The sequence below is a fragment of the Tetrao urogallus genome (genome assembly GCF_951394365.1).
Source record: "Tetrao urogallus genome assembly, chromosome: 1".
In the NCBI taxonomy this organism is placed as follows: Eukaryota; Metazoa; Chordata; class Aves; order Galliformes; family Phasianidae; genus Tetrao; species Tetrao urogallus.
In genome coordinates this window covers 129,905,403-129,929,821 of record NC_136813.1, presented here as the reverse complement: position 1 = coordinate 129,929,821, position 24,419 = coordinate 129,905,403, and the positions used below count along the sequence as shown (strand labels likewise).

The 24,419-nt window shown below is 35.7% G+C and overlaps 1 protein-coding gene across 1 annotated transcript in view; it reads left to right on the top strand.

The window, feature by feature from the left end:
• Nucleotides 1-23,445, top strand: part of AEBP2 (AE binding protein 2) — a gene marked incomplete at both ends in the record, with an annotated part of 47,906 nt that extends 24,461 nt beyond the window's left edge. The window contains 5 exons of the mRNA XM_079549604.1: nt 5,524-5,710; nt 12,871-12,995; nt 19,456-19,523; nt 23,015-23,128; nt 23,391-23,445. Coding sequence (XP_079405730.1) covers nt 5,524-5,710; nt 12,871-12,995; nt 19,456-19,523; nt 23,015-23,128; nt 23,391-23,445 — 549 coding nt within the window. The remainder of the gene's footprint in view (nt 1-5,523; nt 5,711-12,870; nt 12,996-19,455; nt 19,524-23,014; nt 23,129-23,390) is intronic.
• Nucleotides 23,446-24,419: the final 974 nt, after the last annotated feature.

The following is a 24,419-nucleotide window of genomic DNA, read 5'->3' as shown; positions in this document are numbered from 1 at the left end:
CACTGGAGTTATAGTTTAAAGGAAGGAATCATTATCAATTTAGAGGACTCAGTGAAAAATGCCAAGTCATTCACTCTTTTGTTAATAAATAAACACCAGAATTTGTGAGGACTTTGCTTAGAAGGTAGTGCAAATGACAGCTTGGTGCTGTTGTCTGAAGAACTGGTCAGGACGGTTTTAAGAAAGGCAAAGGATGTTATCTAGGGAGGTGATGATAAAATGCAGAGAAAATTTACTTTTGCAAAGATATGAGAAAGCTGTAATTGTTTAATGAAGATTGGAGATTAATATATGGCAGGTTGCTGTGTTCCTTCATCTCTAGTCAAAGAAGGGACAAAAATATTAAATTGGAAAGCAGTTGGGAATTGACTGAAGCATAAAGCTGCCTTTGGCAGGTCTATTCAGTTGAAGGATAAGTCCCCTTCCTGCCTACCTTTTGCCTGCAAATGAATTCATTTTATGTAGTTGCCCATTGTGGGTTTAATTCCCTCTTTTTGTGGTGCCGGTAACACTGTCCTTTGATTTAAAAGCTGTGTTCTGCTGTGAATGAGCTGCTGTGCTTCCATTTTAAGTTCTTTGTGGGTTTACCTGCCCTGTCCATGTATGCTTATAAACTATCTGACTGTGTGGTTCATTTGTCACTGAAATGAACCCTTTTATAGATTACAGAGGCAGTTGTTTCATAAGTTCCTCCTGTGGTTTATGTTTGTGTGGTTTAGTGTGAACACCTGAATATTGCAGTAGTCAATGTCATGGGAAAGTTACATTTGCTTATAAATACCTATTTTTGAGATTATATTAGCTCAATTTTTTTTTTATATGGAACAACTTCCTAGTAGCGTATATACATTTACTAAGTAGGAGATATTTTACATCTTACTCTTCTGCTAAACTAATGCAAAAATAACATTCTAGATCTTTAGGATAGAACTCTAGACCTCAGTTCCTCTCTAGTCCTAGAATTTCTTTGTTTTTCTGTTTCATTTCCTCTCCAGTTTTTGATACTGGATGGATTTGTATTTTTGAAGCAGTCATCACTGATTTGTTGTTTAGAAAACATTCTCTCTCAGGGTAAACATGATTCCCTCCAAGGCAAAAGTGTGTCAGTTAAATGAGGCATTTACCATTGTAGCTAGTTCTCAGTGTGTAATCAGATATTTCTGCAAAGCTGTATACTTCTTTAATCATATTTTTGGCAAGCACTGTTCCCAAATTTGTTACTCTTGTCAAGAGGAGCAGAAGGACTGGTCTACCAGAACTTAACTGGCTGCCTATGGCCTGTTGTTAGGCACTACTCTTCTTAGTACCTGAAGTTGTTTGCTTTTGTGTTGCTGGAAGTTTTCTCTTAGCTAGAACCAGACTTCTATAAGCAATTCCTTCAGTCTTTTTGTTGTTGTAGGCATTCGTTTAATACAAGCATGTATTTATTTCTCTGAAGACTTTTAGTATGTTCACGTTTGTGTTTTGTTTTATATCTAGAGTTGAAAGAGAAATACAAACATTCTTTAGCTCTATACTTGCCTAATTTTTGCTTCTTTATAAAATGGGTGGAACATCAGGAATATCATTGTATAGTAGAGGTCCTGTCTTAAGTTCAACAACTTAAACTTTTAGGCTTTCAGAACATACACATGGAATTAGAGGAACAGTCTGAGTTAGAAAATTGATGCTGGTAACTTTTTGGCAAGCTAAGGAGGAATTGTTTTAAACTTGACTGTTTTAAATAAATAGTTGAATAGTTATTGTGCTATGGCACTGTACTGGTACTTAAACTTTTGAACCACTATTTGCTGCTGTAGAAGGCATTGCAAGTTACTTGTAGACATACCAAAAGAACTCTTAGCATGTAACGTAGATGAATAAATAAAAAGTGTTAGGCACAGTGAAAGATCAAATGGGAAAATGAGCTCAAATGTGTGGAAGATTTTAAGCAAAATAATTGCTCACAGCAATCCTCCATAAGTACAAGACTGTGTGGGTATGATACCAGCTGCTTTCACATACTGAATCTAGTGGGTGTGCTCTTAATGTTTAAGATCAGTCATGCAGGGTTTGCTCACAGGGTGAATGCTTCCAGCAGCAACATCAAATGACAGTACAGAAATTTATTTCAGGGTTCTGTTCTTTGCTTAAAAAGAAAATAAATAAAAATGGGGGGGGGGGGGGAAGTAATAATAAAACACAACCCTGGTGCTCGTTCTACCAGCTGACTTCACAACTCATTATGGAGTAAATTTACTTAATGTGACTCTTAATAGAGTAACATACTGTTGAAATCTGGAAAGCAAAACCAAGTAAATTCAGTTGTCATTTGGAATTCATAGTGACTTATTCTTTCGGCAGCGTATCCTCTATTCACTAGAACACTGCAGACGCAGATAAAAAATGTAAAGATATTCTGCTTTAGTGCTCAAATGATGAGATAGTAGAGATTGTCCAGATGTCTAAAATATTAATATTGAATTTGTTGAAAAAATTTCACATTGAATATTTTTTAAAAGGGCATTTGATTATTTTGAACTTGAGTAAAAAAAAATTATTGCTAGATACTTCAATGTCTTGTTTAAAGTCCCTGGTCACTGTTGCCCATTAATAATGGTGGGTATGGGTACACTGGAGAAATTAAACTTCTTACGTGTTGACTTATTTTCTCTTGAAGTAACATATCCACCAATCCGGACCCAACCTATCATATTGCAAATTTAATGCAAAATTTTCAGATGAAAGTCTTTGGGGAAAAAACTAAGAGTCTGCTGTAAAGTTGTGCATAGTAGTTGAGTTTGATTTATTAGAAGCCCTCTAGATCTGTATAATTATCTGGTGGGAAGCTGATTTGGTGTGACTTACCGTCCAGAGATCCTGAAGTGACAGCCTGAACTGCTCCTTTATCTTTGGAGAGAAGAGACTTTATCCATTAGTAACGGATTGCTGGATATATTATTTTAGAGAAAAAAAGAAAAAAAACAGGTAAGAATTTTTTTCTCCTCTTCTATTGTCTTCTGTCCACTACAAAGACATTTGTTGTCGTCGTTGATATATCAGTTGTTGACTATTTGATGATACGATCTGATAGTGTTAAACTCTTCAGCATGTGAATGTGATGATCTTTGCAAATATTTCATGCTGAGGCTGCAGACTGTAAGTAGTCTTTCTAGAAAAAGGTAATTGCCAGTTGCAGTGTGCATATTGTGAGGACTTAATGTTTGGGCTTTTAAAAGTCAACCTTGGGTAGAACAAGAGTAATAATTTCTATAGTGAATCTGTGTTGATCATCTGTGTTTGTGTTTCTTCTGCACTAGAGAAAACCAAAGTTTTGACACTGTGGGTCAAATCATAGTCAGTCATAAGACTGTGCTTTTTGTTTATCAAGAAATAGCACAAAGTCTTACAAACTTGTGTTTTAAAATGTTTTAGGATTGTGCCACTGCTATATTTGTATATTCAGGTGTTGCTTTTTGATACTGCACTTGAATAGGTGGTAATAAATGCATTATACCAAGACATCAAGTTGTTTCTGACCTCCAGGAGGCCTTGGAAAGATTGAACTATTAATTTCCTATTGTGTGGTTGTACTTAAGGATATAGCTTTAATTTGTGCCCATTTTCTTTTTGTCAGTGCTTGTGGGATCAGAAAGAGCTAGAAGCTTGGCAGTAGCACCTTAATGAAAGTTTAACTTAAGTTTAGATTTAGTTGCTTAGTGTAGTTTTGTGAAACTGCTTTTGTGAGCCAGTGAGCAGATGCTTCAAGGACTTCAAACAGGAGAATTAAAAAATCGGTCAAACTAATACACACATTTTATCTGTATCTATGAATTGAGTTTGTTCATCTCTAATACGATGAACTTTTTGTCTTCAGTATTTGCTGTAATGTTACACTGAAGTTCCCACATTGTAAATGAGATAAGAATGCTTTGTATTGTTCTGAATATGGATGTGCTCTGATTTCTTATTGTAAGTCATTACAGTATAAATGTACAGTATTGTTGTTGTTTGAACTTGGGTAATTACAGAGCAAGGTTTTTGTTAGAGATCACCACGTCTCTTGAGATGCTTATTAGTGGAGGAGATGGGGAGAATCACATATGTTGTCCTAAAGCTTTTTGTCAGGGAATTACATGGTTTTAGTTAGCTCAGAAAGTAGCAAGCTTAAAGGAATTTTTCTAAAAATCATGTAAATAAAAATACTAAAAACATCCTCCTATTCTTGTTTTTTATTATCATGTAATCTTGTATTCCTGTAGCAAGTATGAAGTCAGTGGGATAACATTTCTCTTTATGAAGACAATATTTCTCTTTTATAATAATAAAAGAAGTTTGCTAGGTCTGAGGCAGAGGTAGACTTTTCAGGTTTTTTTTTTTTTTTTTAACAGCCACAGTTGGAAAACAGCGCAGCTGGGTGTTAGGAACAAAGCATGCTGAGTGGTATTCTGCTGCTGTCATCTTATCTTTCAGTCAAACGTGCAGGCTTGGGACAGATTACTTTGAGCTTGCAAATTCTTCTTTAGTCCTCAGAGAAAAGTTAGTAATATGTATGTAGTTGCACCATTACTTGTTGCTGAACTGCTGTTGCAGCTGCCACATCAGTTTGCAGTGGAGGGAAGAGATGATGCACACTTCTGTGCAGCTCATGATGGAATGTTTATGTTTTCTTTCACCTTTGTAAGCTCAGAGCACAAAAGAAAAGGTTTGTGCCTCCCACTCCAATTATACGATTTACTGAATGTGAATATAAACCAAATACAAAAATACTAATAGTTATTGTGGGCATTACTAGCTTAGTCTTATGTATCTTGTGATTTCTGTATTTCTCTTAGTCAATATTGGAGCTCATCTTATTTTTCTGTTTCAAAGAAAATGGCATCTTTTTGTTAAGTACTTCTGAAGTAATTATACCATCCCAAAATAAACGTGTGTAGTGTTAATAAATTTTTCCAGTTACCGATGTTAGTTTTAGACAAGTGAAATATAATGATTGACCTTTTATAGCATTTATAAAAAGTGCTGTGTCAAATTTCATGTGGATATGGATGTATTTTTTTTATTTGAAAAAATTTACTTTGTCAACAGAAAGAGGGAGGTTATAGAACGCTAGTGTACTGAATACAGGAGACTGTAGAACTGTGGGGTAATACAGAGTAACAGTGCTATGTTTCAAAAGGCAAGGGGATATAATGGTGTTCTGTAGGGGAAATGGTCTTCTGTTGTGTTTTTCTATGGAAAGAATTATTCAGTGCATTGTTCAAGATAAATTTTCTTCTAAACAATGCTGTAGAATATAATAAAGCATTTTAAAAAGTGATTGCACCATGAAATAGCTGTTATAAGTTGCAAAGTTCAAATGGGAGTTTATTTGAGATGCTTTTGTTTCTGTTTTTAGAATTGCGTGGTCATTAAGAGTTTCTTCTTTCTTTTAATGTGTTGGAGGTTGAGCCAAAAAAAGCAAATTGAAAGATCTAAGAAACCTCTGTGAATGACTGCCATGCAGTGCTCTGATGCAGTTGTTTCATTTTCTTCTCTTATTAGTGTGTGGTTGGTGGGTGCAATGCCAGCTTTGCATCTCAGGGAGGACTTGCCCGTCATGTGCCCACGCACTTCAGCCAGCAAAACTCTTCAAAAGTTGCCAGTCAGCCAAAGGCCAAAGAAGAATCTCCATCTAAAGCTGGAATGAATAAAAGAAGAAAGTTAAAGAATAAGAGACGGCGATCATTACGTAAGTATTTCTGGACATTTTTATATCCACAACAGCACGTTTCATTAACGTAATGACATAACGAGTGTAGCCAAGATTTAGGTTTGGGAAGAGTTGATTTGCTGTATTCTTTCTTTCTCTATGCAGTTGAGGTTTTTTAATTTAATATGAACCTATGTTATTTGAAGTATGATTTGTTATTTAAGGTGAGAATTATTTCCTCTAGCAATGATAGACTTGGTAGACTTAGGTATTCCCAAAGGATGTATAAGCAAATTATATTATTAAATGCATCTTAGATGTAAATATCAAGATCTCCTCTAGTTTTGAAACTGATTTAAAGTTCATAGAAGTTAGAAGTTAGAATGTCATTTCTGTCTTCCTCAGACTGTGACTTGGAAAGTTTTCACTTTTAACAATTTGCATAAATTAGAAGGTTCAAAAAGGGAAGGCTGACTGATGAAGAATTAAGTGGTCACTTCGCAGTATTCTTTTAGTTCATCTTAATTGTAAGGAAGGGCTTGTTTGAAGTATGTGCAGGTTCACAGAAGATTGTTTTGTTGACTATGTTATTCAAACAAAATACAGATGTCTAAGACTGATCATTCCAAATTAATTCACTTTCAGAGATTTGCAAGTTGTGTTTTAATTTGTGTGATTATCTATATTGGTTCTTTTAGTTGACTGATTTAATACATCTTTATTCAATGTCTCCCTCAATATATGTAGAAGTAGAATGCAGTTTGGCATTTTATTTGTCATTTATGTATGCTATTGACTTAAAATTTCAAGTTGTAATTAGGGCTTCAAAAGATGTCCCAGTCATAATACGAGAATAGACTGCAGAATTTGTTCTGCAGGCATGCACAAAGTCATCTTCATGGAGTAGTGGGGGAAGTAAACAGAAAGTTTTTGAATGAATCCATGGGAAAGAGGTATAATTGGTTTTTGACATTTCAGGAATATTTACTCAACTGTAGAACTTGATCAACTTGTTCACTTAATCAAGTGTTGCACAAAAAGAAAAATGACAGCTGCTTGAGTAGTTTTTTTTGTCTTGTTACCTCTAGAGACAAACACAGCGGTGGCTGTATGGTTTTGCCTTAAGGCAAAAGTCATCTCTAACAGAATTGGGAAATGACTATTTAATGTATTGCTCTGGGGAGTATGTGACCCAGAAATGTATCCAAAGTTGATGACATTTTCTGAAAATGTTGAATATTGGTAGCTTTTCTTCAAAACTTGCTGACGATTATCACTGATTTGGTGAACTTGCTCATCTGGAAGTTTCTTAATTTAGCTTTAGTTCAGATTTAGAAGAAGAGAGGGCAAGAAGACTTACCTGAAATGCCAAAGCAACAAAATAGGCTGGTGAAGTATTTCCAGTCTAGAGTATGTGAAGCTAGGAGTGAAGTCGTTTTTACTTAGGTATTTTTAAAAGGAGAGGTGCTTTACTTCTGTGCTGTTTTGTCTGCAAACGGGGTTATAAGGTATGACAAATAGATACAATACAGGGTGCTTTTCACTGCTCTACAGTGTTTAAATTAATTTCACAATTAGTTATTTGTTGAAAAAATTGACAGGTAATTTTCTCCTGAAAAAATGCTGTCAGAATCTCTCAGTGGTTTGGGACCCTGAAATGTTTGCAGTGTGTAAATGGATTAGTATTTATTGACGGTTGATTGTCAATACATGCTGAAACTGAAGTATACCTACATAGAAATTAAAGGTTCAAATGCAGCAAAACAATTAAGTTCCTTCATTTTTATAGACTTGTTTTATATCTGAAGTTCATCACCCTTCTGAGAGACATTCAAGCTAATAAAAAAAAAAGAACAACTTAACTGTAGCTTTATTGTGATAAGTATATGGTCTTGTATCTTAAAAGAGAGTTCAGACTGTTACTATGTAATCTTTTTCTTTCTTTCTTAACAGCTTGGTATTTTTTTTATCTGTAAGCAACGTGTACTTTTAAGTTTAGAAATTTGTGCCTTTATAATAACAGCGTATTTTTGCTATGCACACCTTCGTAGCTGTTTACATTAGTGTTTAAAAAATGACTGATTTTTACCATACAAATTTTGATGTTGCAGAATAATTCAGGATCACAGTAGCTTGCTTTCTCTTCTAGATGCCCTTAATCGTATTAATTGTTGCAGGAAGTCACTCACTTGGAGATATAAAGCCAAATATATTTAACGTGTCTCTGAAATACAGCATTGTTATTCTGAAGCTACTTCAGTGACTTTTGAAGAACCTAAGATTTTATGTATTTGCTTCTCGAGTAGAAAAGACGACATACTTATTAACAGCCATAACAGTTTAAGTTTACTGGAAAGATACGTGAGATGTGGAAACTTACTGTTGGTGAAATTTACATTGGGAATGTATTAGTTACATAACATTTAGCGTTTCATTTAGTAGGTTGCTGGTCAGAAGATTTTAATTTACTTAAGTAGGCGGAGTGTATGTGAAACTTAATAGTATTAAGTAAGAAGGGAGACATCTTGGTCCAAAAATTATTTTAATATTTAATAGATTTAAGATGAGCTGAAAATATGGGATTAATGCTCTATAAAGAATTAATAAAACTGTTCGTATGCGTTTTACAAGTTGTTCCCTTTACTCTGCAGTCACTGAATGTTATCTAGGCCTAAATCCTGAACAAATGTTGCTACATAAAACAAAAAGCAAAATTTTGGTATTGACTTTCTGTTCTCCCCTGTTGGCTTTTTGTTCCGTGGCTGCTCTGGACATTGCTTTTGAAGTATGGATGGGAAGTAAACTTGTTTTTGAAAGATGTACTTGGGTAGAGCTCCTCCTGCAGTAGGTGATGAGAAGACTGTACAGTATCAGGAAAGCTGAGGAGGAGAGAGATAGGTCTGCAGTGAACTCCCCTCAAAGGAGATGATACTGAAAACAGAGGAATGGAAGCTTGGTATGATAAGGTGGAGGGAGAGCTTTTCCCCACTGCGTGAAGTGCCCTTGCAGAGCTGCTAGACTTCAGAGGAAGGACCTGTCAGGGGAGATGCAGGTGTTAAATGAACCAACATAGTCTGTTCCCATGATCAGTCCACCCAAGAAACAGCAGTGGATGATAGCAGGAGGAGACTTTTTCCTTTGTGAAGCAGAGGTGCCCGTTTGCTGACCTGGCCTGGCCTACTCTCAAGAGATTTGTTGCCGGCTAGATATGTTGCCAAGAAACTACTGAGTCTTCTGTAGTCCACTGTTCTCCACAGCTGTTATTTCATGTGGGCACCAAAAATACTCAGGGGCAGTCCAAGGCATATCTTGGAGGACTATGGGGTCCTTGGAGCAGCTGTAAGAGGCTCTGGACAGATGGTCTTCTTTGATTCTGCTGGTCAAATGAAAAGGCTTTGACATGATCAGTTAAGCCTTGTTGAATTGATCAGTTTTTTGTGTTTTACCTATAGATTTGGCTGGTCAGCTGGAAAACACCCAAAAAGCAGCCCAAAGGAATTCCAGCCATTTTGTCCAATAGAACAGTTTCACTAGGAGCCCTGCTTAAGTGCCTCTATGCAAATGCAGAGAGCTTGGAAAAGAAAGAGGAGCTGAAAGTTTTAGTTAAGTCTCAGGGCTGTGATATCCTTCCACCATGTCTCTTTGAGGCCTGTGATAATTCATGCGCCTGGAGAATTTGGTGCTCTTGAGGAGAGACCACAGGGAAGGAGACGAAGTGGGATAGCCATGTGTGTTAGGGAGTACTGTGGCTGCATAGAGTTGGGTAATGGTACTGAGAGGGTTGATTCTTTAAGGGGTAAAGGCCAGTAACGGTGATAATATGGTGAGAGTCTGTTATAGACCTCCCAACCAGGATGAAGGCAGGAAATATTCTACAAGCAAGTACAGGAAATCTCATGCTGGTTAGAATTGTTCTCATGGGGCATTTTAACTTCCCAGATGTCTGTTAAAAATCCAGTTGAGATTCCTGGAGTGTGTGGATGACTGCCTGACACAGGTGGTGAGGATGCCCAATAGGTAGAATGCCTCACTTAACTTTGTGTGTGTGTGTGCAAACAGGGAAGGGTAATGTGGGTGATGTGATGGTTGGAGGCTAGCTTGGACACAACAATGATGAAATCCCTGATTTTGATCCTTGGTGAAGTCAGTAAGGTGATTAACAGTATTGATACCTTGGATTTTTAGAAGGCAGAATAGGATGACACCTGAAAGTACAGAAGCAGTCTGACCCAATGTGCTGAAAGTCAAGCAAGGAGGGGAGATGAATCTGGCTGAGCAGAGAGCTGCTTCTGCAACTCAGGAAGAAGAAAAAAAAAAAAGAGCTCTGGAAGAAGATGCAGACATCTCAGGAGGACTGTAGATGTTGTTAAGCTGTGCAGGAAGAAAATTAGAATGGCCAAAACCCACGTGGAACTCAATTTGATTATTGGAGTGAAAGATGATGAGATGATAATGCTTTTATAAATGCATCAAGAGTAAAAAGAAGATTAAAATGAATCTCCAGCCTTTATTGGATCTGAGAGAAAGTGTTGTGATGAAAGATGAGGATAAGGCTGAATTACTTAATGCCTTTTTTGCTTCAGTCTCTGTTAGTAAGGTCAGTTGTTCTCAGGCTACTCAACCCCTTCTGTTGGAAGACTGATGAAGTCCCTATAGCCCACTGAGAAACTGCATGTGCCTTCCTACAAGGTTTGAATGTTCCTAAGACAATGAGGCTGGATAGAATTCATTCAGGCACTCTGATGGACCTGGCCATAGTGCTTACCTTGCCATTTTCAATAATTTATCAGCAGTCATGATAAACTGGTAAGGTTCCAGTTATATGGAAGTTAGCAAACGTGACTTCAATCTGCAAGAAGTGAGGGAAGGAGGATCTGGGGAATTACAGACCTGTCAGTCTGGTTTAAGTGTTAGGAGAAGTTACAGGGCAGATTATCCTAAGTATGATCACATGGGACGTATAGGACAGTCAAGTGATCAGAAGCAGCTAGCCTGTGTTTATGAGGGGCAGGTTCTGTCTGACTAGTCTGGTCTCCTTCTACAACAAGATGACCCACCAAGTATGTGAGGTAAAGGCTGTGGATACTGTTTACCTGAATTTTAGTCAAGAATTCTAGTTGGTGCCAAGCTGACAGCACTTCCCAGCAAAGCAGCCCAGCCCCAGCCCAGGTGTGCACCCATCGAGGTGTTCAGGATGAGCCACATTTCTAGCTTAGCTGGCCTGTCTATGAGGTGTGGTTTGGACATGACTGGGATACAGTTTTATAATGGTATTTGGTAGGTCAGGATGATGATTAGACTTGCCTTAATGGTCTTTTCCAACCTAGAGGATTCTATGAACTATATGTTATGCCAAGTATGCTACACCGTATAACTCCTTGTATTATCGAATCTTTGTTATAAATTCACAAACATTTGTTTTATAAATATGAGTGCTCCAAAAAAGTTTCTGACATTTGGTACAGCAAACTGCCTAAATCAGCGTTTGAATTTTGCCTGTAGAGATCTTCACAATTTCAGATCAAAGGAAGGCAGGCTTTTTGTCTTTCAGGGATAGAAGAAAAGGGTGGAGGGATACCTGTTGTAAAATGCTTGACGTTTGAAGTTTCATATATCATAACTTTTACTGCTTAGATCTTAGTAGTAATAATGAAATGTGAATCTTGAGTCTATGTTTTTCTTGAGTCTGTTGCTACATGTAGTCTTTCGTTTTTCCTGAAGACTTCAGTTTGTATGAAGAGAAGTGGTAGTCCATGCAGAAAAATGTGACCCCTGCTCTTTTTTACTTGATAGATTAATGGTTTCAATATAAGAAATGCTTGCATCAGTGACCTTATGCAGCGTGAGAAGTTACCACTTACAGCAAAACATTTCAGTAGGATGATTGCCTAATTGGCAGTATCCAACTGAGATAGAATAAGGGCAGAACATAATGTACAGATGAATACCTAACAACAATTTGTCCCCAGAGTGTAGAAAATACTAATCTAAAGTGGAATTTGTAGTTTGTCTAGAAATAATGGATAGATAATCATGATGAAAGGGAAGGTACAAGTTGTTTTAATTCAGGACAGAAAAATTGCAAATAACTGTTTTTGCAGATTATAGGATAATGTAGTTGATTGTGTAGTTTAACTACGATTCTTAGTTTTATTTTCAGCGTTATATACTGAATTACTGCTCTCACATAAGATTTAGTAACTCTTAATACTTTTATTATTATATTACTCATGTAGTTCTGCTACGGAATGGTACAGAATATATTTAAATATCTTAGAATTAGATATTTTGAAGAGCATACAAGAAATATGTGCTTAGTAGCAGTTAGTTCTGGCTAGAGTGGGTTTTAGGGTAGAGTTAATAGACCTTCTTTACACTCTAAATTGGATTTCAGTATTTTAGTATTCAAGACTTATCCATAAAAGTGCTTTTCAGAATAAAAAAGGACTTTACTATGCATGCTGTTTATAGACTACAAATTCTTATTTAATTCTGCTTGCAGAGGAACTATTCGAAGTGTTTGTTCTCCTTGCAGCATCTCAGTATTCAGCTAGATTACTTTTTTTAGCAATTAGAAATTAGATCAGGGCAAATGATTTGTAATAAACTTTAGAAATGAGGTGTCTTCTAACATGTTGACTGCGTGTACTATCATGTTTTGAAATATTTTAATACTGTCTGTTAAAAGTCATTGCAGTAATACTGAAATTATTGACTGTGCTGTAAGGGTACCTTGGCCAGTTAGTTGTAAAGTTTATGGGAAATTTATTGGGCTGTTTTAGCATTAAAAAGGAACTCAAATTCATTAATAAAAGTTCTTGTTTCCGTTCCTTTGCACTGGGCCACCTTTTTGGTGTTTACATTTTTTTTTTAGAAATGGTAGCAATAGATCTTAGAAAAAACAATGAATTTTTAATTGTGGAAGATGAGGAAAAAAAATCACATTAAGGTTAAAAACTGAGCAAGTGTAATTCAGTTTGTCAAAATAACTACTTCATCTAAAGGGGATATGTTGTGACCACTCTGTGTTTGGAGTGAAGCCATTCTCTCAGTTAAATTACTGTTTGCAACTCTGATGTAGGAGCCCTAGTTTTATAAAGATAAATGGTCTACTAATGGCACTTCAGATTTATTTACATGCTCAAATCTGTTAGAATGCTTTCAGCAGGTTCAACACTAAGGATCTCTTTTATTTCTAGCAAGACCTCATGACTTCTTTGATGCACAAACACTGGATGCTATAAGACATCGAGCCATCTGCTTTAACCTCTCAGCGCATATAGAAAGCTTAGGAAAAGGCCACAGTGTTGTATTTCACAGTACTGTAAGTATTACTTTGTTCACTGTTTGCTACCTGCATCTCTGAAAAATGTAGTGCTGTATTCCTCTTTGTAATATGGCTTTTAATCGGTAACCATTGATTGCTTTTGAATAGTTATTTATTCACTTCTGTTAGTAAATAAGTTTTTTAAAAATACTAGTAGTAGTTGGTTTTTTGTTTCAAATTGAAAAGCTTGCAGTGTTTCCCCATCTGATGCACTTGGGGAAATATCTGGCAGGCAGTATGTGTTGCAGAAAACATTATAAATAAGAATGAATTCTGGGGACACTTTCTCAAGTTACAATTCACAGTATTTATTGCAAGGAAGACTTTGAGGATAATTGTATAACTGATAGATGTTCATCTGAAATTCATATATTTTTTTTTTAGTTGAAAAGATGGAATACCAAATAAATGCATTGTTCATTTCTTTTTTTTAAATAATAATAATAATAATAATAAAAACCTTCCCAATGAAATACCATTGAATTGCTAGGAGGCAAGTACCAGGTGGGGAAGTAACCTTGAGTCCTGTTTCTGTATCCTGCTGTGGATAGATTGACATCAGTATTCATTTAGAAAAGTTGAAAATAAAGAGAATTTGAATACAGGGATGAGAATTTCAAAAGGCATAATGCCTCATGTTTTGTTACTGAATTGAGAGGTGGAGTGCATAAGAGGTAGAGACACTTCTTTAAGAATAAAAGAATTAAGGAACAGCACAAAATGAAGAACTTTGTAAATTGCCAGACTAGTGCAAGATTAACTGCAGTCCAAGGAAGGAGTGCTGACTGCTCTCTTTTCAGCTATGACATAATTTGAACCAACAATTAAACTACTGAACTGTCATTCTCTTTTCATAAACAAAAGATGATTTTATATGCATGGAACTTAGCATTTCCTTCTCTTGTACAAAACTGATGATAGTTACAAATCTGTATCCTGTTAGACGTTCTTCCCAAAATGTTAGTCCTGAACTTTATCTGCATTGAGCACACCAGCTGCGGAGGGAGATTTATAGGTGCCTTATTCTGCTGCTGCTGAATTTTAAACCTTATTTTAGTTTTCCTGGCCAAGACTGAATGTAAAACTTTGTGAGAAAAGCAGGTTGTCTTCCAGTTCACAGCTTGCTTTAATCTGCAGCGTTATCCAGATAGACTGTTAAGTTGTGGACGCTCACTTCTAGCTGTTGCAGTAATTCATAAGGAGGTGGAATAAAAGGGAGGAATGTGCTCTTTCACTGATCTGAATTAACTTGGAGGAAGTACTGCAAAGTTTTTCAGTTCATCTGTGCTTGTACCACTCAAGATGATGGGGGGTTGATTAGGTCTGAAAACTTGATATTACTTAAACCTCAGCTGTAGGAGTTGTTTCAGTGGCAGGACTGTTCTACGATTCCAGCTGCACACTGCACGCCCTGTTAACATGCACAATTGTGCAGAGTTGCACCGGACATCAACTTTACTGATGAGATTGTTTAATATAAGAAAGATAATCTTGTTGTAGGTATACATTATTATACTGAGCTAATGGTCACCTCAGGTGCAAGTAAGGATGGAAGTGGAAAAGTGAGATGTGGTTTCCATGGTCCACCTTCAGATGAAAAATGCATAGTTAACAGGGACATGAATTTGAAAAGTGAAAAATCTGATCATAAGACTTCTGGAAACTGAGGAATTTATAGGTTTATTTCTTGATTCATTATAAGAACATCAGCATAGTGTAGTGTTTTACAGGATAGTTACCTTACTGAAAAAATAATAACACGAAGATTTTCTATGCAGTCATTGTATCTCTTCATGAAACCTTTAAATCTTCTTCATAGACATGTAAAATTGTAAAACAATCATCAAAGCCTTTTGCGGAAGTCTGCCTTTGACTTCATTATGTTCTTATTTTTCTGATTAGTTTTTCTTATTGCAGTCAAATTCTTGGTATGTTGATTCTTTGCACTATCAAGTGGAAAAAGTCAATCAATTTCTCTTCAACTTAAAGAGCAGGTATTAGATTTTTTTAAGAACGTACCTAGCCTGTTACCCTCTATCTTTTTTGTTGATAGGGTTAGTTCTCTAAGGTAACTGAGTACTAAACTGTTCTTTATACTTCTAACTTTTTTTGGAGATTTTAGTTCAGTGATGGCATACGCTGATTTTGTTTACACGTGTTTTGAAGTTGTAAACCTCTTAAACACAATAGGTGAATAAACATGCAGGAGAGAGACATTTGTTTCTTTTTCCAGAAGAGGTCAGTAGAACTCCATTTCTGATCTGAGACAACTTGAAAGGTTTCCTTTACAGAAATAAATGCAAAGAAATGTTTCCTGTTCCAGGGACAGTGTGTGAAATGTAGGTAATTAGTAAGATTTTCTTTTGTTCAAATGAAGCTGTATTGTACATGCGTTCATTTGTTGAACTATACTTTTTAGTGCGAAATGTAAGTTATTACATAAGTGAGTTATTTACTAAGTGACTTATTTAAGTCTTCAGAACAACTTTAAGTCTTTAAATCTTTCCATTTTGCTTGTAATATGCGGATTTGGCCTTAATGCTGTGGATATTTAGCTCAAAATAGTGATTCTTTTCTTTTTTTAGTCTATGTTCGTTGTCTGTATCATGACTGTATTTCTTACTCAAGCCTGCCTGGGAAGTGGTCGAATGTTTGTTGTGCTAATTGTGGTAAAAGTAGTGGATACATTTTAAGTCTTTTTAAAACACATCTTTAAACTTGAGAATTTCAAAATACATTTGGGAAGAACCAAGGCATGGATATATACAGATTGCTGTTGTCTCCTAACAGAAAGCTGACTTAGTACTTGAATGTTAAACAAAAACAGATGTGTACCCTTTAAGGGATGAAGATCTTTGATCCCAGTCAAAAACATGTGAATTGCTGAGCTTTTGAGGATTTCCAAAGGACAAGATAAGACAGTGATGTGAAAAACAGTCTGCAAAACTTGCATTGGTTCCAAGTGTATCTGAGTGAAAGCGTCCCAAGCTATGACTGTCATAGGCCTTTAAATATATGATTTTTTTTGCTATACAGTTTGTATTCCCTACTGTTGAAAGTTACTTTCTCCTCTTAAGCTTCCTTGTGTGCATAGAGAAGCTGTTTCAATATTGATTGCTTGAAGATCTTATTAGGCTTCTGGAGTAAGAGTGCTGCTTGCGATTATATAATTCAGACTGTATTGAATTACCCAAAATTTTGTGACTCGAGTCTGTTTTATACTATTATTTTTTTGGTCCTTTTTGTTTTATTGGAAGCACAGGGGGAGGGAGGGAGGAAGGTTTTTCAGACATCTTTTTTTTTTTTTTTTAACTTCATGATTGCAATGAAGAAGAGTCTCAAGTTTTGTACTGTACATTTCTGAAAATGAATCACAGAATCACAGAATGGCCAGGGTTGGAAGGGACCTCAAGGATCATGAATCTCCAACCCCCCTGACACATGCAGGACCACCAACCTCCACGTTAAATGCTAAACCAGGCTGCCCAGGGCCCCATCCAACCTGGCCTTGAACACCTCCAAGGACGGGGCATCCACAACCTCTCTGGGCAGCCTGTTCCAGCACCTCACCACACTCTGGGTAAAGAACTTCCCCCTGATGTCTGACCTAAATCTCCCCTCCTTCAACTTAAAACCATTTCCCCTTGTCCTACATGTATCAACCCTTTCAAAGAGTTGATTCCCCTCCCCTCTGTAGGCTCCCTTTAGGTATTGAAAGGCTGCAATGAGGTCACCCTGCAGCCTTCTTTTCTCCAGGAGGAACTGGGCCTTTGGTTGTTGGGCAGTGTAGATGAATGCTGCTTGAGAGGGTCACACAGGTTCTCTTTGAGGCTCTGGAAACACTATGTGTTACAAGGTAAATCCCTGTAAAAGCAACGATTTCAGCTTTAACTTAGGTGCAGTATATACTTGGGACCTTGTATATTCTGGTTGATTTTCTAGCTCTTGTTCTTTCTGCTTTAGATAGGATGAAGAACAACTTGTGGAGATTTTCTTCCCTTTAACTGGTTATAGCTAGTTTACTATGTCCAAACAATATTTTGAAATGCCACCTCTAAACTTTTTAATATGGTATTCATTATGCTTGCATTACATGAGAAAACCATCTGCATCTCCTTAAAACATGAGGGTAACTTGAGAATAAGCTTGACTGGACAGGAAAATGTACATTTTTTAAATAGAAAAGTCAGTGAACTTCATTTGTCCTGTGAAGTGGGCGCTGACATTATCTTTATTTGGTTCCAGACTCATGTACTTCAGTCTGCAGCAGAAAATGAATCCAGGGACTGGGCAAAGACTAAAACTTAAAGTTGGAAAGGATAGGGGAAACACTTCCTGAATCGTTATTTAAAAAAAAAAAAAAATCATTATAAAAAAAAAAAAAGTCAGTTTTCATCTCTGCTCCAAACTTAGAAAAAGGACATATCCTGTTATGGATGGGGCTTGAGACCTGTGAGCAAAATATTTCAAGTGGCTAAATTAAGAAACTTAGAATATTTTTGATTTAAGAGTTGATTAAATTTTGTCTAGTGGGCAGAAAAAGCAGGAAAAAAATATTTTTTGACACTTATTTAACATTGTGATAGACATGCAAAATGGTTTGAGGTGGGAATTTGAAGCTCAGATAGTTCCAGCTCTGATGGTGTGGGCAGGGACAACTTCAAATAGATCAGGTTGCCCGAAGACCCATCATCCTGCCTGGTCTTGAACACCTTCCTGGATGGGGGCAGCCACAGTATGTTCCAGTGCCTCACCACTATAATTGAAATCCACTCTATCATTGTTTTAAATAATGTTACCCTTTGTCTTAGCGCTACAAACCCCAGTAAAGAATATCTCTCCATCTTTCTTGTGGGCCTGCTTTATGTATCAGAAGGCTGCAGAAAGGTCCCTTTGGAGCCTTCTCTATACTAAACAGTCCCAGCTCTTCTGGCCTCTGTTCATAGCAGAGATGTTTCAGCCCTCCTATAATTTTTGTGGCACATGTGGCATCTTCTGGCAATTCTTACAGGCTGCATTTCTTCAGTTTATCTGTAATTCAAATTACATGGCATCAAAAGCAGAATTTGTCATCAAGCTTTCCAACCACTCTTCAAGATTAATTGCTAATATCTTAATTGACAAATCTTAAAGTTAGACCTAATTATAATGGGAATCTTCTTTTGGAAGGACTGACACATCCTTCTTTAGCCTTACTAAGCTACTACAGTATATTAAGTTTAACATACCATGATATTCAGTTATGGAGAGTTACTTCGGTAGTTGTAGTTTATAGACATAAGTACTTTATGTTCCATATGCTATGTTTTCAAATAGCCTTTTTCATTTGCCATCCACTGCATTTCTGTGTTTGAAAATTTCTCTAATGAATTCTTAGAAGTTTACCGTATCTACAGTGGCTGTGTGTAGAAACTCTGAAAGATTAGATAAGCACTGTTATGCTCAGAGGTGCAAAAAATGGGGGAAACTGGTGTTTGAAGCAAATCTCACATTTTGTTAACGTATTGTGACATGCAGAGCAAAGGAAAAGATGAGGGTAAGTCAGTTGAAGAGGAAGCAAGTGGCTTTCCTTTGTCTTCCTGGATACTGCCTTTTTGAATGCCTTTGTTGATGAATATATTTCATTTCTGTACAAATATTACTTTTTTAATACTTCGGGCATTTTTACCTTTATATCTTGACTAGAGGTGGTAGTCTAGCTTCAGTGTCCTGCACCTAGAAAAGTTACTCTGTGAGAGCGTTTTGTGTGCTGTTGTATGTGAACTAGTGTAAGAAATGAGAGCACCTTTCTTGCAGTTTCTCATCTGGAACCTTACCAGGGGCAAATGTATGTCCTGTGGATTGCCAGCAGGTCTTAGTACTTGCCATTTATGTAACAGTCATAGCAACATGCCAATGTCCCTGTTATGTATGCATTAAACAATCTCAGTAGTACTGTAAATTCTTCTAAGGGGCATTTGCTTTATTCAGTACTTAGTTATTCATTCCTTTTGGTATCTTAAAGGTTACCTAGGAAGTTACATATATAATGTTTCCAGATTATGTCATACCAGAATTAAACTAGAAGCTGCATTAGCTTCTCATAGACATAGCTTTTCTATAGACATCTTGTGAAAAAATGTGGATGTGTTTGTAAGGGATGTTGGTGAAACTCATCTAAGAATGCATGCACTTTAAATCTTTTGGAATGGCTACTTAAAAATTGGAATCCTTTTTAAAGGAAGACTGTATATGATTCTTTTTCTTATGTTATGAAAATATTAAAGGAAAATAAGTGCAAACATTTAATTTTGACAAAAGTGGCTTGAATAGTGATGTGCATGTTGTACTTAGAATTAACACAGCTTTGAAGGATTAAAGGTTTGTGTTTTCTGAATGTCCAGTTGAAAATAAAGAACAATTTATTTGAGCAATAAATTTACAAATTTGATTTTAATAATTATTCAACTCTTACCAGGTAATAGCTAAAAGAAAAGAAGATTCTGGAAAAATAAAACTCTTGCTTCATTGGACACCAGAGGACATGTGAGTATAATCCCAGTAATATGATAGGATGTAAGTGGAGTTTACAGTAGATTCTGATACTAGTTTGGGTAAACTTTAAGCTGCATTTTTTTAATGCATTTTGTCATCATATATTATAAATAAAGAGGTCTTCTAATAATTGAGTAATTTTGCCAGCCATATACACAAGAAAAAAAGAATTGTACCAGTGTTTCCTGTTTTATTTTTATTTTTTAACACTGTTTTACCACAATCTTCAAATATTTCTAGGCACCGATAAATATATACCCATCAGTACAATGGTAGAACAAAAATCTTTGCATAGAGGACACAGTTTAACAGCAAAATAACCATAGTTGGTCCTTGAAAGTGTGTCTTATATTGTGACTGCTTCTTTGGGCTTTCCCAATGAAATTTAGAACACTATTCCAACATTTGATTACTTTTTCTCTTGTTGTGTTCCAAAGTTCTGTCCTTTTCCAAATGAGTATGTAATGCAGTACACAAGTAATGCCCTCAGGTAGGCTTGGGACATACCAAGTAGTAAATATTTCTTTGAAATAGCTGAGATAATATCTTTCTTTTGACAAAGGAATGAATTTATGTAAATATTGTAATCTTTATTATATGGAAGAGTAGGCTAAATGATTGCTTTCCACTATTCTCTAGGAGACCAGTAGGCAAAGCAGTTTTAGTAGAGTCAGAGAGTAGCTCTTGCAAGTTTTTCATGATCCACATTTTTATACAGTTTTTAAGGAAAAAAAAATATGTATTTAAAAGTAAATATAGTTATATGGACTCAGGAAGGAAAAATCTATTATGTCTGCTTAAGCTCACATTAAGTCAAATACCTGCATAATTAGGTAGGATGCACAGGTTTAGAAGCTCATTCTTAAAAGTAATGTTGGAAGATATCTGTGCGTTGATAAAACTTAATAAGGGAACTCAATAACTTAAACATTCAGTTGAATAGTTGTAGTTTTTGCAATTACTATATAGAACAAAAGAATCTTTTTAAATATAGAGCTGCCTTTTAAGTGATTGAGTTTGAAGGTAATGAAAAGCCTTAGTGTAGTAATCTCTACTTTCTCCCTTGAAGTGATATAAATTACTCAGTTTTGTAGTGTCCCAGATCAGTCGTGCAGTAGTGTGAAGTTGGCAGTGTCAGTCAATAGTAGCTTTCATGTATAGAGGACTAGGATTGCTGATAAATTACCTAGACAAAGTTTAGTAACTTTAAAATGTCTGTAGCTTTTCCTGCTCTTTGCAGCACTTGTGGATCCCAAGTTTCAATTAAACCTGGAAAAGAATAATTAAAATATTGTAGTATAAAAGTGTAGTTCTTTGCTGCCTTCTAGGACACCTTGTTATACTGTATGCAACAGTGTTTTGAAATTACTATCACTGAAGTATTACAGATATGAAGACAAAATATTACATTTTAAGAAGAAAAGGTATTAAAAACATAACACTAAGAGCACGAGAAGTAAATAAATTGGGACTTTTGTTTCCTAGTGTTGTGACAAAAGACTTTTTTTTTTTTTTTTTAACTCATGAAAATATATTCAAATGTTAGGTTTTCTGCACTGGAGAAGACAGGTTATTCATTAGTGTACATCCCTGATAGTTGTAGGGCTGGTTGACAAGTTCAAAGTAATTATGTGTTTCATATTTCTTGCATTTTGGTTGAGTTAGGTAGAGAGTGTGCTTCCTCTGCTGAGTGATACAGTTGTGAATTATTTGGTAGATTTAATTTCATCCTGATTATTACAGTTAAGAACAAAAAAGGCAAGATATTGTGGGTTGTCATCCATTTGTCTTACACAGGGCATCTACACACTTCAGAAAAGCTGAATGCACTCATAACCATTATTTTCCATTGTACTGAGCTGTTAATCAGCCTTTCAGATGGAGCCAATAATAATAATTCGACCTTTTCTTCTGTGAGTCGTTTGGAGAAACTATTAAATTGCTCCAGATTTTCTGTACATTAAGTATTTTTGCAGGAAAACTAAATTACAGTCTTTAGCAAATTTCCTATAAAGGAGTGAAATAACACTGAATTTTTTGGCGCAGGAATTTATTCTGAGGTTTTTTTTCTTGTCTTTCTTCATATCTCCAGTGGTATTTACTGTGAGAAGTTTTACATGCTGTTCATATCATTATGCTTCTTCAGCATACAGTTTCTAATTAAATTGTTTCCAAAATGCTTCTGTTCGAAATATTTGATATCTTCTATTTAAAAAGCTCCATCTGTGGTATTTTTCGTCATTCATGAGCTGTTTTGAACCTGGGTAGAGAGATTGCTGTTGATTTTCTTCCAACTTCACCTGAAAAGTGAAAATAGTATCTTTGGAAAAATTCCTTTTTTTTCTCAGATAGTTTCTTCTCAGTTCTCTTACCAAAAAATTGAATTTGAATTTCAGCTAACTTCTATTGCTGGAAAAAATAAACTGCAAAGGTCTGTAAAGTTATGTATAGATTTCATCAGGGGGAGGAAATGTTTTGAGTGTTTTGTTTCTCCATTTGAAACTTCCTTCAAAATGTTAGTTCATAATTCCAAACTTTTTTTTGCCTAACCTGAAATGAATTTTTTGCTCTTGAATCACTTAAAAAGCAAAGCAACAACGGCAAAGAAAAAACCCCACTATTTTATGTGGGCTGAAAATAGTCCTAGTTTATTTTATTATTTTTATTTTTTCCAGTTGTGAAAGCAGTATGGATTATGTAGCCTTAGTCAGTGCTAACTGTTGGAAAGAGTTGGGAGGTAGGTTTTCAGTAAGGCGCTTACAGCATTTGTAAGTCCAGTTTCTCTCTTAACAACCTGACAAGATCAGCAGGGCCTTAAAAACTCAATTCGCTTTCAGTAGAAGATGCAGTAATGCAATAAGCCACTCAGAAGCAAATAGTTTGGTTTCAAATAGTTAAAAGCAAAATGTCGATCAGCGTAGGCTTTCTCTCTAGCTCTTCCAGCAGTTTTCGCTGCAAGTAGTACTGAGACGGTGCTTCCTGTTAATGTGCAAGGTTTTATTCCATCTTGCATTAAGAGCTTTACGTAGCCAAAATATGTTATGGTGATTGCCTGAATTTCCTCAGAAGGTACTTGAACTTCAGCTGAGTTGGGGCATTTGGACACTTAGAGCAAACTGGTGTGCCTGCAGTAAATTTTATACCTAGTGAAATAAAGTGTTTTTAAAGATTTGTTTAGTTCCTGCTATCCATAAAATAGAGAACGTAGTGCTGTTGTTACTGTATGTTTGGTTTAGTATTCTTCTGGATTAATCTAAATTCTGTTCAGTATCTTTTTCATGCTGAGAACTTGAAAGACTTTGGAGTATAATGTGTAAAGATTGGCTGTCTTTTCTTCGCTCCGGTGAAGGTGATTTTTAACCAGTGAAATTGGAGATTGCATATAGAAACTTCATATGTACTAGTTTACCACATAATTTTATGGTAAGAAAAACAGTTGATCTTTTTTGAATATTTTTTTTATTTTATTTATTTATTCATAGTCTGCCTGATGTGTGGGTAAATGAAAGTGAGCGACATCAGTTAAAAACTAAAGTAGTTCATTTATCAAAACTACCAAAAGATACTGCCTTGCTTCTGGACCCAAACATATACAGGTAATGTCTTAATTTTGAAATTTTCATTACTTATGTGTAATCTTAAGCCTCACTTAACTTTTTGACGTTGGGGAATCAGAATTGCTAATGCATTATACACCAGAACAGGGAGCCTTGATCCTGTCAGCGTCCAGTAGTTAAGTTCTGAGGTCTTAAGTTGTTTCAGAATTACTAAAGTTCTTGAACTGAACTCTAGTTACTGAGAAACGGGGAATGTGTGTATTTACCAAGTGTATTTTACTTTTTTGTGCTTGGTGTACAGAAATTCTAGTAAAGGAGGTACATACAGTGGAATCCTGAAAGATCACTTCTGTTAAGATCACATGCTGGTTTGTATACCAATTTTTTTAAAGTCCAAATTTATCTTTACATAATTTATATTCAGCTGTAATACATGCAGTATTACCTTGAAATCTTACTTGTATACAAGTACTGTTTTTTTTTTAATACAAGATTCTTTAAAGGGGGACAGAGGGGGACAGTACATGTCACTTGTCTTTAAGCTGCATTCACATTTATGTTTGTAGGATTTGATTGGCTTTTAACCCATCTCGTTTCTAATAATTTCTTGATTTTTTTTTTTTTTTTTTCCCCCCCCCCCTCTGTATTAATGTGCTCACATAATTGTCAGTACCCACAGTTGTATGTGTGTACGGTTTATAAAGGTAACCTGAAATGCTTAATTGTCTCTTAAGTTTTTGAAGGTCTAATGTTATGTTTTTATAGGTTTATTTTAAAAATGCATGAATATGGTGGGGACAGAGGAGGGTGTTGGGGGGAAGAAAACAATTGTTTTCCCACAACCAGAGTTTCTTTAACTTCCAATGGTCAAGTGTCTGAAAGAGTTCCTATACTGCTAATTTGAGGTCTTGGTGTGCAATAAGCCTTTCAGTACACCTTTACTATCAGTGTATTTCACTAATTGAATTAATGAAAGCTTGGTTTACAATATGAAAATAAATCCTCATACTACATGTGCTATCTTTTTAAATGTAAGTATTTTAAATACTTACATTAGCATATGAATTGTTGGTGTTAATGATGTTAATGATAAAATGTTATGAGGAAATGGGATTATGTATTTTAAAGCCACTTAATGTGGCAACTGTTTTATAACCTAACTTAGGTGTTAATTGTCTTTATATCAATTAACTTTGCGGAACTCAATGTATTACTAGTTTGATTTGAAAAGAAAGAATAATATTGGAAAATGATCTGTGGGGTGAAGTCCATTGGGGAAAAAAAAAAAAGACAACCCTTTCTCCCTCTTCCAAATAAAATTGAGGTCCCT